The sequence below is a fragment of the Coptis chinensis genome, chromosome 5 (assembly GCF_015680905.1).
Source record: "Coptis chinensis isolate HL-2020 chromosome 5, ASM1568090v1, whole genome shotgun sequence".
NCBI lineage: Eukaryota > Viridiplantae > Streptophyta > Magnoliopsida > Ranunculales > Ranunculaceae > Coptis > Coptis chinensis.
This window is the reverse complement of record NC_141460.1, coordinates 53,026,200-53,044,083: the sequence shown is the minus strand read 5'-3', so window position 1 is coordinate 53,044,083 and position 17,884 is coordinate 53,026,200. Positions and strand designations below refer to the sequence as shown.

The following is a 17,884-nucleotide window of genomic DNA, read 5'->3' as shown; positions in this document are numbered from 1 at the left end:
ATAACCATTGCTCCAGAAACTATCTTTAGAACACCACTGTCAATGACTACCTTGTAGCCCTTAGCTTCTAAAGTATCAACAGAGATAAGATTCTTCTTCAAAGCGGGAACATATCGAATATCTTTTATTTTCTTAACTGTTTCATTATACATCTTGAGACGAATATTACCCATCCCCATAATGCGACAGGGTTGATCATTCCCAATCAACACATCACCACTTTCAAGCTCCTTGAAACTTGTAAACCACTCCCTTATGGGACAAACATGATATGTAGCACCCGTATCCAAAATCCAATGACTGGAATCAATGAAACAAATATTCGATGTAGCAGGAAAAAAGAAATTTGAACTATCAGAATCATTACCTCCTTGAGCAATGTTGACATTAGGATCTGTTTTCGCGGGCCGGTATCTTTTCGCTTGTGTTTCAACTTCTTGCAGTCCTTCTTCCAATGTCCAACCTCATGACAAAAAGCATACTCATCACGGGCTAGATTTCGCCCTCTCGACTTGGAACGAGATTTACTTCTTCCACCACCAGAGTTTGGACGGTCATTAGACCTCCCTCTTACCACAAAAGTAGTGCTCGTCGACTCTCTTGACTCCTTTTCATTGTTGTTCATCATATCCCAACTTGTCAACGCAGATTGCACCTCATAGTAGTTCAAAGCTTTATTCCCGAACATAATAGTGGTTTTTATATGCCCATACTCCTCCTTGGGAAGAGATCTCAACAAATGGAAAGCTGTCTTTATCCTTCGTTTCTTCTTCAATATTCAACAGGTCGGTAAGTAACTTGTTAAACTCGTTCATATGCTGGGACAATGAAATACCTTCTTTCTTTCTCATATCATACAACTTTGATTTCATAAAGACACAACCTTCTATTGTCTTATCTAAGTACTTCTCTTCAAGGATTCTCCAGATTTTCTTGGCCGAAGTCTCATTGAGAACAAGGTACTTCACATCCCTAGTCAAACACGATCTTATGATACCACAAGCTCGCCTATTTTTCTTAACCCAAACACTCTCCTCTATATCCGATGGTTTTTCGTCTAACACATCATCCAAGTCTTGTTGGCATAGTACATCTATAACTTCACAACGCCGCACATACTAAAATTGTTAGATCCATCAAATTTCTCCACATCAATCCTTGCATGGTTAATATTCAAAGTCGTAGGAGGTGATTTCTCCTTAGACGTTATAGAAGTAGTACCCGATGGAGGATCCGTCGTCATACTTTCTCAAACTTTCATATACCACAAAACAATCAATAAACCAACAAAAGAAGCCCCAGGTAGAACCTTAGCTCTAATACCAATTTGTTACGTAAACGAATGCGGAAGCTGACAATTGGACAAAGAAGATTGAATGTGGTGATAGAAATCGACAAAAAACAAATCAATTAAAACACTTACCAATGCAAAGCGAATAACCAATAGAAGTGGAGACGAGATTTACGTGGTTTGGCGTTAGCCTAATCCACCAAGCAAAAGAGGAGAATTTTACTAATCAAGAGATAAACAAATAGAGTACAATCACTCACAAACGAATCCCGAAGAATTCACAAACTCTCTCTCACAAATTGAACCTTACAAATCCCACAAACTGGTCTCGTATTTATAGAGGTGGGTATCAAATTAGAATCCTATTTAGAACAGTAAACCAAAACCTTAATTGTGTGGTTTATCCAAATCTGAATCGTATACCAACAACAATAACATATTATATATCTATAAAAAGAGAATAAACTCATTAGTAAAGATATATGAATCCTAAAAAACGAGCGGCGATGCTAAATTAGTTGAAATGGTTCAATTGGTTGATGCATCCCGCATGGTATTTGTGTCCGCAATTAATTATTTAAATAACTGAAACATCCATCTATGTTTTGAAATCCAAAATAATAACATCGTTCGAATGCAATTTAAGTCTACGACTATTTTTCAAGAGATCTTTGTAATTTAATAACTTGCCATATATTTTTGTTTACAACTTAGAATGAAGATGTCGTATGATTGTGTCACTAGTAGTTTTTACTTGTCTTTTGAAGATAGAGAAAAAAAATTTGAAAAAATGAAAAGGATAATAGTTGTATAAAAACTTTTGTAAATAAAATTTATAATAGTGTAGTAACTAGTTTTTTTTTTTTTTTTTTTTTTTAAATGGGGCGATATTGTTACTTGTGCTCACTTATAGTAGAAGGACATGTTCATATTGGGGTAAGTTTTGTTGATCAACCTCTTACTCTTGCCAAAATAGTGGCATTAGATCGAGTGGTTGACCTTGCAGTCTTCAGAGTTGTAAACGAAAATATTGTCATTCAATAATCTTTTTGTGGTATTGTCATTCAATAATCTTTTTGTGGTTCTTGGTGGTGTAGATCATTCCAGAGTAGTTGTACAGGTAGGTTAGCGCATTTTAGCATTTTAGACACAAATATGATGGTAATCCAAGTTTTCCATTTCTATGGGACCGGGGAATTTATGAAGCTCGACTATTTGACAATTTTGGAAGGATTATGGGAGTTTTTGCTTTTAGATTTGGGGTTCAATTTTGCAATCCATCTTAGCATCCTAAAGAGGTTTCTAACTAAGAACTAGGTGAATAGGTAATTGCATAAACTTTTGCATGTGTTTTGAAGTTGTTGTCATAAGATTTGTTTGAAAATATCTTAAAGAATTAATATTTACACTTTTAGAAGTATATTGAATTGCACATATATTGATTTAGGGAAGGGTGCACCAATAAGAGGTCTTGTGTTCCTCATATAATAACACATCACACTAACGAAGGCACTCAATGTGGTTCGATTTTAGCTATCCTCACACACTCATACATGATCGTCTCATATGATATAGCATCTTGCATAATGAGTTTGTGTAAACTCTCTTAATTAACATTATGGTCGGAGAACATCGTTTTGCTTGATGCATGAATAAGGGGTTTATATATTTTTGGGTTTCATATGATTTTTGAATCCGGCCTTACGCTGAATAATGTATCTCATTTTCAACTTGGTAATAACCATACCTTGTTTGACGGTGTGATATATTGCAAACCTCACTTCTATCAATTACTTAAGATGATATGAAGTTTTAAGAAGAGTTTTAGAGGTTGGTGACTCTTAATATTTCTCTAGTTTCAGCGCAGATCTTTGATATGATAAAAAATCCAAACGACCTTTAGTTTCAAAAGCTCATCTTGTAACCGGTCGATTTTTTTTTTTTTTTTTATATGCCGCTCTAACGATATATTGAGTGCCAAAATCTCTGTCTCAAAATTTGACTTGAATAATAATTTGTCTTTTGTGAGTTTTTGTTTATAATGTTCTTTTCCCAACCTAACAAAAAAGACAGGGTCTCACGCACGTGACCAAAAACCATGCAGAAAGCTCGTAAGCAAAATGTTGCCAACTCTTCAAATAAGAAAAACAAGAACAATCCTAAAAATGATCTGTCGATCTTCAATGAACCATACCCAAATCACCCACGTCCCACACCCGAACAATGCTTATCAGTTAGAGATGATTTACTCTCATTACACGGTTTCCCTGAAGAGTTTGCCAAGTATCGTAAATTTCGGTTTCATTCAGGCATTTCATCAAACAGTTTAGAAACAAATCATTATTTTAAATTAGAATCACTTGAGGATGATGTGAAAGTGGAAGATGGTGAAAAGGAGAGTGTGCTGGATGGTTTAGTTAGGACACTGTTGTCACAGAATACTACTGAGGTTAATTCTAAAAGGGCTTTTGATTCTCTTAAAGCTGCTTTTCCGACTTGGGAACAAGTGAGTATATGTACAAAATACATGTTTTTTTTTGTGTTGAATTGTTGAATTTGGTGTACTGGGTGTTGTTAAATTAGGATTTTGAGTTATGCATTTGCTACCATTTAGTTATATCGATGTTTGAATGAAGGGGTTAGTAAAATTTAGTATTTCAAAATGAAGTGCATGTGGACTGCGTTACTGAGTTGGTTTGTTGAAGTTGACATATTGTGTAAGTGTAATATTAACAAAATGGAGGTGGGTAGTGTGAGTTTTCACCAGCTTGCCTTCAGTTATCTCCATGTTGAATAATGGAGCTTTAGCTTGTTGCTGAGTAACGAGGGTCAATGACTTAGAAAATGGGGGTGGAATTCATTGTTTTATGGTAGTTAATTTGCATCTTTTTTTTTACCTGCTTTGCGTTGAACCAATTGTGGCTTCCGTGTTGCTGTGTTAAATGGTTCACTACAAAGTTTGAATGCAATTGTCTTAAGAGTCATCTTTCATGTGATCACTGTGTTTCAATCTATCTTTTATGCCAAAGGTTCTTGCTGCGGACCCCAAATGTATAGAGAACACAATTAAATGTGGGGGTTTGGCTGTTACAAAAGCTTCATGCATCAAAAACTTACTTGCTACCCTCCTTGAGAAGAAAGGGAACCTATGCTTGGAGTACTTGAGAGACCTGCCAGTTGATCAAATCAAGGCTGAGCTCAGTGGTTTCAAAGGAATTGGCCCTAAAACGGTATTATATTCTTTCCTAGTAAGGTCCCATTTTTTGCGTATATGAATTGTGATTATTTATTGTTAGAAATGATTCCTAGCACTAATTAGAGTCCCAAAAACATAGCACTAAAGTAATTATCAATAGTGTGACATCTATTGCAATTGGAAAACTCAGAATATTTGCAATGAGATTCTGGCTCTTAATACTGTAATGATATAGAAACGTAATGTATGGTCACAAAGGACAGAGTGTTGAGCAGTTAGTGCACCAGTAAATTTTCCAAACAGATGCTACGATTAGTTGATCTTTAAGAGATCAAGCATTTCATTGATTAATAGAAGTATAAAACTTTTTGTATGTTTGTGTGGCTGGAAACAAATTAGTTAAAAGCCAATTGACACACGTCTCTCAACAAGTAGACAACGTTATGAAACATTTTGAATCTGTATGAAGAACTCCATTTTTTTTCCATTGGAGATTGAAGCCAATATTGTGAGGATTACCGCAAGTGAGCTGAAAGTCGTGTTTGTTCTATTGGAGGATCATTTTCTCTCGGATAACAAATTCTGTTTCCTGGTGGAGTTTTGAAGTTTTGAAGTCCTGTATCTTTATAAAGCCCACAATAATATCTATAATATATTTGCTTTATGATGGATGTCTTTTCCGTTTCGAGGTCCTTAAAGGTGGGCTGCCACATCTTCGGAGCTTTGAGAGCCAATCTATGCATACGGTATGGAGTGGAGATTGAAACAGTAAAACATGAAAAACCTTTATGCAGAATATGCTTAGAAAATATATTTTACCAAGTGTCTTGGAATATTATCGTTTACATGCTTTGGCGTTAGCAATTTTGGTAAGTAGTTGACATTGTGGCCAACTGGCCACTGTGTTTATCTCAGTTCTTGTTGAAGGCCCTCCTTTACTTGCGAGGAAGTTTGGTCTAAACTCTTTTATCCTCTAACCTATTAGCCAGTTTTTTGTAGACTTTGAATTTTGGTTTTGAACTTCTCAGTTTAGGAAAAGGGCTATTTAGTTAGGAGCTTAGTTGGCTGCATCTCTTTCCATAAGCTTTTCCTTGGCTGATTATAAATCCAGTCCATGGTGGGATCATGAAATTGTAAGATTCTATTGATTGTTTCTTGGGAGGAAAACTGTCTTACAGAGCAAGGGAAGATCATTTTGTCAAAGTACACTTGCCTCATCTGTTTATCTCCCTCTTTTTTATCTTCAGATTCATTGCTGCTGAGGGTTTGTCAAAATGTGTGAAAATATATTGGGTTATTTCTTATAACTCAAGCTGTGTCTGTCTATTTGCATGGGATAAGGACATGCAGTCCTTGTTAAAAGCCAGTCATTGGGTTTTAGGATGGGTACTTCAAGACAATATGAACTTAGCGCATGTCTGACACTCTCTCTGACATACATATGATATGGTTTTGGACTTGAAAGAAATCTCTTTGGTTAATAGATATTTTGGGGTGCTTCTAACTACATTCAAGCCTATTAACCTCTGGTCTGAGAGGAACAGAAAGGTGATTTCTAAGATTAAATAACACTGTATCATTGTCAGGTCGAGATATGGGCATTTGGCATGATGATCCATTTTGGAGTATGTGTATTAGCTCAATATGGTTAACTCATATTTATATAAAAGATGCATTATTTTCAAGATCAATAAAATGCATTTACCCCTTTGTAAAACTGCGAAATTATTTCATGATATTCAAACTTATTAAGATTCTCCAATACAAACTTAAGTTTGTTCTTTTCTAGAGATGATAGATTCTTATTGAACTCTTAACAAAGATCGGTAAAACAAAGATACAGACAATAGATAGTCTCCTTGACGAGTAGCGGTTTTCAATGGTGCGGTGTGTAAGATACAAACAATAGATAGTCTCCTTGACGAGTAGCGGTTTTCAAAGGTGTAGTGTGTGTGTGTGTGTGCGCGCGTGGGCGGGGAGTTTCTAGCCTTAGGCAGCTTGGAAGCTACTTTGCTAGAATGAAGAAGGCAGACGTGAAGCTGCTACTACTCTGTAGGCAGTGTATGTGTTTGGGAGGGGGGAGCACAGAAGCTACTTTTCTAGAATGAAAAGGCAGGTGAGAAGACCACAAGTCATGAGCGTAGTGAATTCCTGTTGATAAAGAATGAAACCAAGCCAACCCGATGCAATTGGCAGGCGGGGCTGAGCTTGTGCTTAGCCAAAGTGCTAGCGAAGGCTTTTCCAGTTTACTTTCCCACAGTGCCCGGCCCATGGTTACAATGCGGCCAACAGGGAGGTCTGAGCGGGTTTCTATTAACAGCTCACACAGACTTTACCAACTGAACCAACTAGCACTTGCATTCCTATCAAACTTAACTTCGATATTGGATGCTTAAAGCGGTGTGCTTTGTGCCGTAGTAATTCATGTCGCATGTGTGTGTATACTTGAACTGGAGTTGATCATCTGTGGAAAGATTCTTATTTTACTTCGATTTTCTTTTTCTTATTCTTACACTGTAGTGTCTTACCTTTATTCCCCGTCTTACTCAAGTCTAAATGTTGTGACCTATCTGTTCCTTTTGGCATCTGCAAGTCTACATCCTCTTATTCAAATTTATTGGCATTTTTCAAATAAGAACTTGTTCTTTGTCCAGATAATTGAGGATGTAATTGTTTTCAAAATGGATTACAGGTGGCTTGTGTTCTGATGTTCAATCTTCAGCGGGATGATTTTCCTGTCGACACTCATGTGAGTATATAAGTATTACAGGTGCGAGTTTTACAAGTGTTTTCCTCGAATTCATCTATTGATTGTTATTTCTGCTTCATTTACATATTTATGCAGGTATTTCGAATCACAAAAGCCATGGGATGGATACCTGACAGTGCAGATAGGGAAAAAGCATACCTTCATCTCAACAAACGGCTTCCTAACGAATTGAAGTTTGATCTGAATTGCCTGTTTGTTACACATGGGAAGCTTTGCCAGAGATGCAGTACAAAGTGGGGTGACCAGCAAAGCAGACCTGACATTCCCTCGAATTGCCCTTTGTCCATTTACTGTTCCTTTAGTGTTCTAAAAGAATTTAGTAATTGAGGATTCCTCCCAATAAAGTTTTATAGTTTAGTGTTTCGTTCTCCCAACTATCTGGAATGGAAGGAACAACTGCAGATTTGATTGATGCTGGGGGTGTTTATGGGTTGTCATGACAAGGGTGATGAAACGGGATGAAAATCTCCACTTAAGATGTCCATCCGACCCTACAAAGTATCAACTTATCACCTCATCTATTCTCATACTTTGATGAGGTTCTACATCTAACTAAAGACAGCATGAGCAATTGCTGAGCCATTGGATTGGCATTTGGCAGAAAAAGTGTAGCATATTGGATCTACCTGTTACCTTTTTATATACTAACTGAAATTGTGTCTAACTCTTAAATTCCCTTTACCCTTTAAGGCGTACTTGGAAAGAAGTTAAGAATGCTGATAGACGAGTCGAGAGCATTTGAAAGATAGAGATAAATGCATCTTCCAATCTTGTTAGCCTGTAGAATAAAGGCTTCACAAGTTCACATGCAGAGATTTTTTTTTATTGAATCACATGCAGGGATGTATCTCTCAACGAATCAATACAAATGACACTCAACCTTCAACCTTTCTATTGTTGCCAAGGATTAAGAGCTTCTGAGGTGTAGAATGAAGTGCTCACTTTAGAACTATTACAGTACACAAAAGGTCCTTGCATCTCAGTCGATAAGCACTGGTTTAACCTTTACTATTGACTATTATCAGGTAGAAGTATGAAATTACAAGGGCTCTATCAAACTTATTGGCCACGTAAGACCTCATCTGATAGACCTGAACTTCACAAATGGGCAGATTGAAATGTATTTCTCTGATTCTCTGTTATTTGATTGCTATAAACTTGTATGGTATCAGATCAAAGTATTTCACTTATATTCTTGGGGTCCAAAGTTTTATGGTCTTGTTTCGTATTGGATCACAACCTTTTTATTCAGGAACATATCGTGAGCTTGCACAACATTTGAAAATTTCGTTGTCCGTAGAAAAAAATTATCTAGCTCGGAAAGTCAGAAGGGACTTTCATGACATGCCTACGTCCAAGAACAAGTTTACAAGTATTCTGCTCGTATCAAAGAAACTTTACTCCTTGGGAAAAAAATCTTCTGCTTGGTTTAAAATATCTGCGTCCTGTAGAATTTTTTTTTGAAAGGCAATCCCCTCCAAAATATAGTCCTGTAGAATTTGGCTACTGAATACTCTATACTTCACACAAAGAAGAAACTACTGAAAACCATGGGTGCATAAATGTAATTTTGGATGTCGTGATAATAATGTGATATACGCAGCTTCTTTGGTATGCATTATACTATTATAGCTGCATCACTCATTTCTGTGATATTGGCTCTGCTACAAGCAAACTTTCTGTTGATCTGACAACTCCAATCCCCAGTCCTAATACCAGTTCTCCATTTACTTCCCGTGGAAGTGCTTGTGTGGTTCTTCCCTGAAGGTTTAATTTATTTGTTCCATGAAATATGAAAGACATTTATAAGTTTTGAAGTAAGATGTCAACAGAACTCTTTGAAGTGCTGTTCATAATGTTCGAAGTTCTGCACAAACAAAAATGATCTAAATTCTCAACCACACCAACCCTGAATTTTACCCCGGCAGTATCTTTCTACATACTTGTTGGAGTTATCCCTCACATGAGGAGAGAAATTTGAGACGGACGTAAACGGGACAATTGGCATCGCGATACAAAGGCGCCAGCGCGATGAGATAAGCGCGACTTCGCTTCGAGTTCCAAGAACATAGGCTTAGGCGCTTCAAAGTGGCCAGCTTCAGTCTTCTTCAGTCTTGGGCGACTGGCCAGCGAGTGAGCCAGCGCTCCAGCATATATTTTTGTGGGCCTTGCTACAACGATTGCCGCATGAAATTTGGTTTTGGAGATAAAACAAAAATCAAGGTTTTGGAAAACCTAACCTAACATAACCAAACAAGTCGAGGAAGGATTGGAATCCGGACCAAAAAAAAAGAGAGAGAACTTTACTGAGAGATAACCCCCGTAAAAAGAGATAAGAGTGATCTAGTAAGGTGAGACCGAAAAGGAGAGATTGTAATCTTCCTTCCCACTTTATTAAGAACCGGCTCTTGTGGAAGTAGGCATCATTGGCGAACCACGGTAAATCTTTGTGTTGTGGTTTGCTTTTTCCGCTTTTACATTATTATCGTTGTTAATAGTTGTTTAGTGAGTTGGGCATGTTAGTATAGGTAGTTTGTGATATTTGAGATTTATCTCGAGTTGAATTGAGTTCATATACAAGTTATCTGTGTAGTGGGGGAACCGATTGGTATTGGTGTAATCCCCAACAAGTGGTATCGAGCCTTGGTTAGAATAGCCTACAGGGTGTTATCCGAATCTTGGGTCGGGAAGGTGTTTGACGAAATTCCCGAGAGAAGATTTGAGGTTAAATAACTTGTAGAGATGGACCATTCCGTGAACACTCGTATGATGAGTCTGAATAGGAAGAACTACACCATCTGGAAAGCCAAGATGGAAGACTTGCTTTTACCGCAAGGACTTGGCACTTCCCATTGAGAATGAGGGAGTAAAACCGAAAAAACCGATGAGGTTTGAGTGGAAAAAGCTTGACGTAAAAGCGATTGGATACATTCGACGGTGGATTGGACGAGCGGTGTCTTTCACCATGTGGCCCAAGAGACTACGACCTTCGGTCCTATGGAAGAAACTTCGAAGACCTTTATGAGAGGAAGTCGGGTGGAAACAAAGTGCTAGTCGTTAAGAAGTTTGCGCACCACGAAGTACCAAGAAGGTTCTTCAATGTCCGAAAGCATCTTAATGAAGTACGTAATATCATCAATCGGATGCATTTGATGAAGATCAATTTGGGAGACGAAGTTGAGGCTTTGTTTCTATTAGGCTCTACCCGAAAGTTTGGGAGACATTAGCGGTTTCTACATGGAGCGACCAAGGATGGAATTGTTACCATGGAGATGGCTACCCGTCTTTGTTGAATGAGGAGACTAGAAGGAGTGCAAGAGGCGCTCTTCTAACTTCGAGAGGTCCTTTTCACGAGAAACGGGGAGAGGTCGGGCGAAAACCATCTCGTTCTAGAGGTGATGGTGAAGTAAATCTAGGGGTGAAGCTAGAACTCCTAAGGCGAGAGAGGCAATGTTACTATTGTGCCACCAAAGGCCACCGGATATGAGTCGCGAACGAAGAGGGATGAGAAGAATAACCGTGGTACATGAAGACATGGTGCGAGGAACGGAAACACGTGCAGAGATACTACCGCACTAGTCGATGACCTAGTGGGAATTGTGTCGGTGTGGTGTGTCGGCCGAAAGTACCTCATGTCGGGGATACTGAGTGGGTGATAGATCTGGGGAGCATCCTATCACGCCATAATCGCGACGGGGATTCTTCACTACCTACGGTTGTGGTGAATATGGTGAAGTGAGGATGGGTAACGATGGCGCCTCAAGATTGTAGGCATTGGAGATGTTCATATAGAAACCAATGTCGGCTACACCTTGACACTCAAGGATGTAAGACATGTCCACGACATACGGTTAAGCCTAATTTAATTTGGGAAATTAGATGGCGATGGCTTTGTAAACTCGTTTGGTAGCGGGGTATGGAAACCGAAAGAGAGGTTCCATTGTAGCGCGAGGAAGGAAAAAACTTGCTCTCTTTACAAAACAAGGCTAGTTTGTGTAAAGCGAAGCGAATCTGGCGTAAGAAGAAGCTTTATCATCCGTCTGGGCACAAGAGACCGTGGTCACATGGGCATAAAAGGGATGGAAGTTCTTGCTAAGCAAAAGGCCATGCCGGACATTAAAGGTACACATTTAAATACATGTACTCATTGTTTGGTAGGAAAGCAACACGGTGTCTTTCCAAAGATTCGATCTCACGAGAAAGGACACCGTCCTTGAACTAGTGCACGGACTTATGTGGTCCTATGAGTGAAGTCCCACCGGGGAGTTTTCGTACTTCTTGACATTCATTGATGATGCGTCCAAGAAAGATATGGGTCTATAGTCGAAGACCAAGGATGAAGTACTTGGCGTGTTTGAGAAATTCCCACATGGTGGAAAGAGACTGGGAAGTTGTTGAAGTGTATTCGCCGGATAATGGGGGTGAGTACATTGGGCCATTTTGAAGAGTATTGCGAGTCATGGGATTCGTCATGAGCGGACCGTTCCCCAAGACACCGCAAATGAGAATGGAATAGCGAGAGAATGAACCCGTACCATTGTAGAGAGGATAAGATGCATGCTATCTCACTCTAAGCTACCTAGAAGCTCTTTGGGTAGAAGCAATGCGTCTGGCCGTGCATGTGATCAACCCTGTCACCGAAGAAAGCCTCGAATAGTGATTATCCGAGAGAGAGTATGGTCAAGGCGAGATGTTGATTATGGATACTTGAGGGTATTTGGGTGCGGGGCATTTGTGCATATTCCGAAGGATGAGAGATTCAAGCTTGATGACAAAAAGCAAGCGGTGCATTTTTCGGGTTATGGAGATGAAAAGTTTGGTTACAAACTCTATGATCCGATTAACAAGAAGGTAATCCGAAGTCGAGATGTTGTGTTCCTGGAAGACCAAACCATAGCAGACTTTGAGGAGGGTGAGAAGCTACAAGCTTTCACCAATGATCTTGTTGATTCAGAACCAGAAGTTCCTACTGTGGAACGTCGCGAGAAGGCATTGAGAATCACGAGAACCATGAGTTTGAAGCTCATGATGAGAATCCTATTGCTCATGATGGGATAGAACCTATTGGTATAGAAGATGCAGATGAGATGCATGAACCACCACCAGAGCAAGCAGAAGTGTATCCTCCTGAGGCACCAGCAGATGGGGCAAGGAGGTCTGACAGAGGGAGAATAGCTTCAACCAGGTATCCACCACATACGTACGTGCTACTATCGGATGGTGGAGAACCTATGTACTATCAAGAGGCACTTGAAGGTACAGACAAAGAAAAGTGGTTGAAGGCCATGCATGACGAGATGGATTCTTTGCATAAGAATCACACTTATGAGTTAGTTGAGAAACCCACGGGGAGAAAAGTTCTCAAGAATAAGTGGATATACAAAGTCAAGCATGAGGGAGAACAATCCTCACCCAAGGCACAAAGCTTCGCCTTGTTGTGAAGGGATTCGGTCAAAGGAAAGGGATTGACTTTGATGAGATTTTTCTCCTGTAGTGAAGATGACTTCTATCCAGGGTGGTATTGGGTATGGCCGAAAAGTATGAACCTAGAGGTTGAGCGACTAGATGTTAAGGCGGCTTTTCTTCATGGAGACCTTGAAGAAGATGTCTACATGGACCAAACCGAGGGTTTGAGGTCAAAGGCAAGGAGCACCTAGTATGCAAGCCGATAAAAGAGCTTGTATGGGTTGAAGCAAGCACCGAGGCGATTGGTACATAAAGTTTGACTCCTTTATGGTGAAGCAAGGATACAAGAAGTCCGCTTAGATCATCAGGCGTTTGTTGAGGAGATTTCGGATGGAGATTTCATTGTCTTATTCTTTGTATGTGGATGATATGTTGATAGTTGGCCCAAACATCAACAAGATATCAAAATTTGAAGAAAGACTTGAGTAAGTCCTTTGAGATGAAGGATTTGGGTCAAGCAAAGCGAGATACTTGGGATGCGGATCACTTTCGTGACGAGAAGAGTGGGAAGTTGTGGCTTTCAAGAAAGCTACATTGAGAAAGGTGTTGAAGAGATTCAACATGGATCAAGCGAAACCCGGTCGGTTATCCGCTTGGTGGCGGTTCCGCATGACCAAAGAGATGTGTCCTAAGGGTGAGCATGAGCAGAGTCGGATGGAAAAGATTCCTTATGCATCCGCATGGGCGTTTGATGTATGCCATGGTGTGTACTAGACCGGACATTGCTTTTCGCCCGTTGGGGTGGTAAAGCGATTTCTGTCAAACCGGGTAAAGAACATTGGGAAGGTGTTAAGTGGATATTGAGATATCTCAAAGGCACTTCCAAATCATGTTTGTGCTTTGGTGGAAGTAAGCCCTTACTTGAAGGCTACACCGATGCGGAATATGGCGGTGATGTTGACTCGATGAAGTCCACCTCCGGTTATCCGGTTACTTTTGCGTGGGGAGCGGTTTCTTGGCAATCTAAGTTGCAAAAGTGTGTTGCCCTCCACTACTTCTGAAAGTATATTGCGACCACCGAGTGTTGCAAAGAGTTGCTATGGATGAAGAGGTTCTTCGACCTAAACTAGGGCTAAAGCGTAAAACGGTTTGTAGTTCTATGCGCGACGGTCGAGGCGCCATCCACTTGAGCAAGAATCCGAAGTTTTCATTCTAGATCCAAGCACATACGCGCGTTATCATTGGATTAGAGAAGTACTTTCGAAGACAAGCATTTGTGTATCGAGAAGATCCATACCGACAAGAACGGGTCGGATATGATGACCAAAGTCTTACCGAAAGGTAAGTTTGATGTTTGTCAGGCTATTGCGGAATGGCAAAGACACTCCTCCCGTTGATTTGGCAATTGCATGGAGGTAGCCCCCACTTTTCGGGAGGGGAGATTGTTGAGTTATCCCTCACATGAGGAGAGAACCGAGCCGACGAAAACGGGACAATTCGGCATCGCATAAGGCAGGCGGCGCCGCTCGATGAAGCGCGACTTCGCGCTTCGAGTTCGATAACATAGGGCGACCCGCTTCAAAGTGGCCAGCGCCAGCTCGGCTTCAGTCTTGGTAGACTTCGCTTTTCGAGTGGTGCAGCCAGCTTCGGGCATATTTTTGTGGGCCTTGCTACAGTACCCGCGAAATTTGGTTTTTGGAGATAAAAACAAAAATCAAGGTTTTGGAAAACCTAACCTAACAGAACCAAACAAGTCAGAAGGATTGGAATCCAGACCAAAAAAAACAAAGAGAGAGAACCTTTACAGAGATAACCCTGTAAAGAGATAAGAGTGATCTAGTAAGGTGAGAGACTGAAAAGGAGAGATTGTAATCTTCCTTCCCACTTTATTAAGAACTGGCTCTTGTGGAAGTAGGCATCATTGGCCGAACCACGGTAAAAATCTTTGTGTTGTGGTTTGCTTTTATTGCTTTACATTATTATCTGTTGTTAATAGTTGTTTAGTGAGTTGGGCATGTTAGTATAGGTAGTTTGTGATATTTGAGATTTATCTGGAGTTGAATTGAGTTCATATACAAGTTATCTGTGTAGTGGGGGAACCGATTGGTATTGGTGTAATCCCCAACAATACTTTGCTCCCATCTGGCTTCTATATAGATCATTTGGTGAAAATCGAAGTGATAAATATTAATATACTTATATACACAAGCTCACACTAAGTCACAAAGAAGAAAACATTCTTTATTTTTCCTTTTTTTTGCCACTGCACCCAAGTAACTTCTGGGCTGCCTACGTACTTGGAGCCTTACCCCGCTTACAGATCAAGCGACCGCGTAGTTTTTTTTTTTCTTTTTTCAATTACAAACAATGTGAAATAACAAAAGACATGTACTTCTATATGATTCCTCTAACAGGTCACTGTAACTCCTTCGCTGCCCAAGGTAGGAAAAGGAAGTTCCTTCTCTGATGTCATTTTGAAGTTTGAACCTTCCCCTTTGCTGAAGAATTTGCCCGTCAGCTCTTCCTCCAAAATCGTCGACCATTTCTGGAAGAATCTCAGCCGAAACAGTTTCCTCTCTAACTTCTTCAATTAGTGCCGCCTGTAACTTAATACCTTCAATATTGAAGTTCCAGTCACATATTCCTCTTAAGTACTCCTTTTGCGAGATCTCCTCCTTTTGCACCTCAGAAAGCTTATCATGTGCGAGCATATCTTCAACTTTTTTCACCTTCAATAATGCTTTCATACTTTCCCCAAGAGTAGTAGAAGGAAGCTTCTTCAAAAGTGCTCGCTGTTGGACTTGCAGTTCCTAAAAAACATGCTTCAAAAGCGTCTTTGCAGAAGGTTGTTTTGATGGATCTTTTACTAAACACATCGCAATCATCTGTTTGAAATGCTTTGAGAACTTTTTGTCTTTTGCATCTTCTAAATGCGGTGGTTCATCTGCCAGGGTCATTAAAAACACCTTCACAGGAGGATATTCTGAGAAAGGCGCATGACAAGCTCCAGCGCTGTGTTGCCTACCATATATCCACTTTAAAGTGGTATCCATGCCCTTCCATTGACAGAATCTCCGGCTCCATCCAGCAAGGTGTCCCTGTAAGGCTGTAATTGTATTTATTTTGTGTTGCCTGTCACCAGAATCTAAAAGGCAAGAAGAAACACCAAGATCTCCAATCTTAACATCACCCTGTGAGTTAACCAAGATGTTCCCGGCCTTGACATCACGATGTATATGACCACACTCATGAAGGTTCGTTGGAGGTGGTTCCCCAGTTTCATTATATGGACCTCTCAGGCAATATTGTTCAGGTCATCTTTCTCGAAATCCAGAATCTTCACAGCAACCTCTTCTTTCAATGGGAAGCAGAACACCCTGTACACTGCCACTGTTGCAGCGCCTCCCTTCCCTATCTCTTCATGTAGTTCATAAACATCATGCCCTATGGGGAATTCTTTTCTCCCCATAGCAACAACTTCAGTACTGTTTCTTCTCTTGAGAATAACCATTGATACGGACATTAGCTTCTTATTCTTGCTCTCACCAAGTTCGATCTGTAACTTCTTCCTCCTCTCAAGTTGCAGAAACAAGGTAACGAATGTTACTAATCTGATTTATTTGAGGTGTCCAAGCCTATTTATGTCAGGAATCCTTGTAGAGTTCTATCTACACACTGTTAGTTACAATTTCCCCAGCAGACTCAGCTTTATTTATTACAATCTACATGGACAGTTGGACACTACCCTGTGTTCTATTTTTTATTACGAAATCATTTTTTTAAGGGTTAACTAGTATTACCCCACTAGATGAGCCAATTAGGATTTTCCCCCACTAAGAGAAATTAGGATCTCCTCCCAAGTACACACAAAAAAAAAATCAACTTGGGCTACATATGGGCTCACAATAGTCCATTGTTTTTTTATCCTTAGAAGACACTACATATGGGCTCTTAGGCAAAATAAGTGCTACTTTATCTCTAAAGAACTCAGTTTCATTTTGTGAGGTCCTCGTCATTTTGCTTTCTCTAGCATCATCCATGATGTGAACTTCCAACCAAACTAGCAAGGATATTGAAGATGGACATCCAACTTAAAACCAATTGGTGATAAGTGAAGCAGCCCATGATTTATATATTGATTGGCTAGACTTTAAACACCCGATGTGGGATTATAATCTCAACACAGGACCCTCCTCTAACACCATTTGGCGATCCTCAGAGCTTATAAAATTCATGTAAAACAATTCCTTATCAGTCGTGAGGTCAAAAGACCCTTTCAATTTCCATTTCTTTTCCAGGAAATCCTTCACCATCCGAAAAGACTATTCTGTCCAGGAAATATCCAACCAAATAGCGATCATTTCGAGCAATAGAAGTACACAACGGTTGGGACTCCTCTAACTCTCTGAGTCTCGAATTCTACAAAAATTGCCATAATGTTCATCTAAATTAATGCCTTCTTCAGTATTAAGGGTATCGTTCAAGATGATCATTTTCACCGTTAGAATGAGCTTGACAATCAATCACCCCATGTCCCCATCCATATATTTGGCAGGTGCACATTTCTTCCAAGTCTAAATCCTTTATATGGTTTGTGCTTCAATTCAGGGAAAAATCTTAACTCGAGCACACTTAATGGATAGAAGCATGGACTTAGAGGATGATGGGCCCTTTTATTTCAGTCACACAGAGACCACAAACCATTTGATTATGCTTTGCTATGTCTCTAAGAAAAGCCATTGGAAGGTTCAATATCTATACAGGAAGTAATTCTCAACTAGCCAACGATATGGGCAGGCTCCTTTGGGACCAAGCTAGAGACTCTCATACCCTACGTTGTAACATGGACACTATGGTTATCATGATAAGAAGTCAAGGTTATGGAGCCAATTCTCTCTCTCATTGTTATAGCTATTAAAGTTACACTACGCTATTGGATTGGCTGCCAATATGAGGAACAAGAATTTTTTATTCCAGGACCTCATTGTGCGTTGGCATAATTTCATTAGCCAAATAGGTCTTGCACAACCTTTGAACTTAATATTAAGTTACCAATTAAGTAACAGCTTTCTCTAAAATGGGCATGTCCGGGACAGCTTATATAGTGTCTTGCACAGCTTATACAGTGTCGTCAAAAACATAGTTTATACGGATGACATTGTATAAGCTATGCACGACACTATATAAGTTGCCTACGAACATGTCTGTTAACGGACATGTC

At 39.8% G+C, this 17,884-nt stretch overlaps 1 protein-coding gene across 1 annotated transcript; it reads left to right on the top strand.

The window, feature by feature from the left end:
* The first annotated feature begins 3,283 nt into the window (after positions 1-3,283).
* On the top strand, positions 3,284-7,620 carry LOC147497916 (DNA glycosylase superfamily protein). The gene is made up of 4 exons (XM_086560189.1): positions 3,284-3,797; positions 4,321-4,521; positions 7,180-7,236; positions 7,333-7,620. The coding sequence occupies exons 1-4, from the start codon at positions 3,390-3,392 to the stop codon at positions 7,582-7,584; spliced, it is 918 nt and encodes a 305-aa protein (XP_086416315.1). The 5' UTR covers positions 3,284-3,389; the 3' UTR covers positions 7,585-7,620.
* The last annotated feature ends 10,264 nt before the right edge of the window (positions 7,621-17,884 follow it).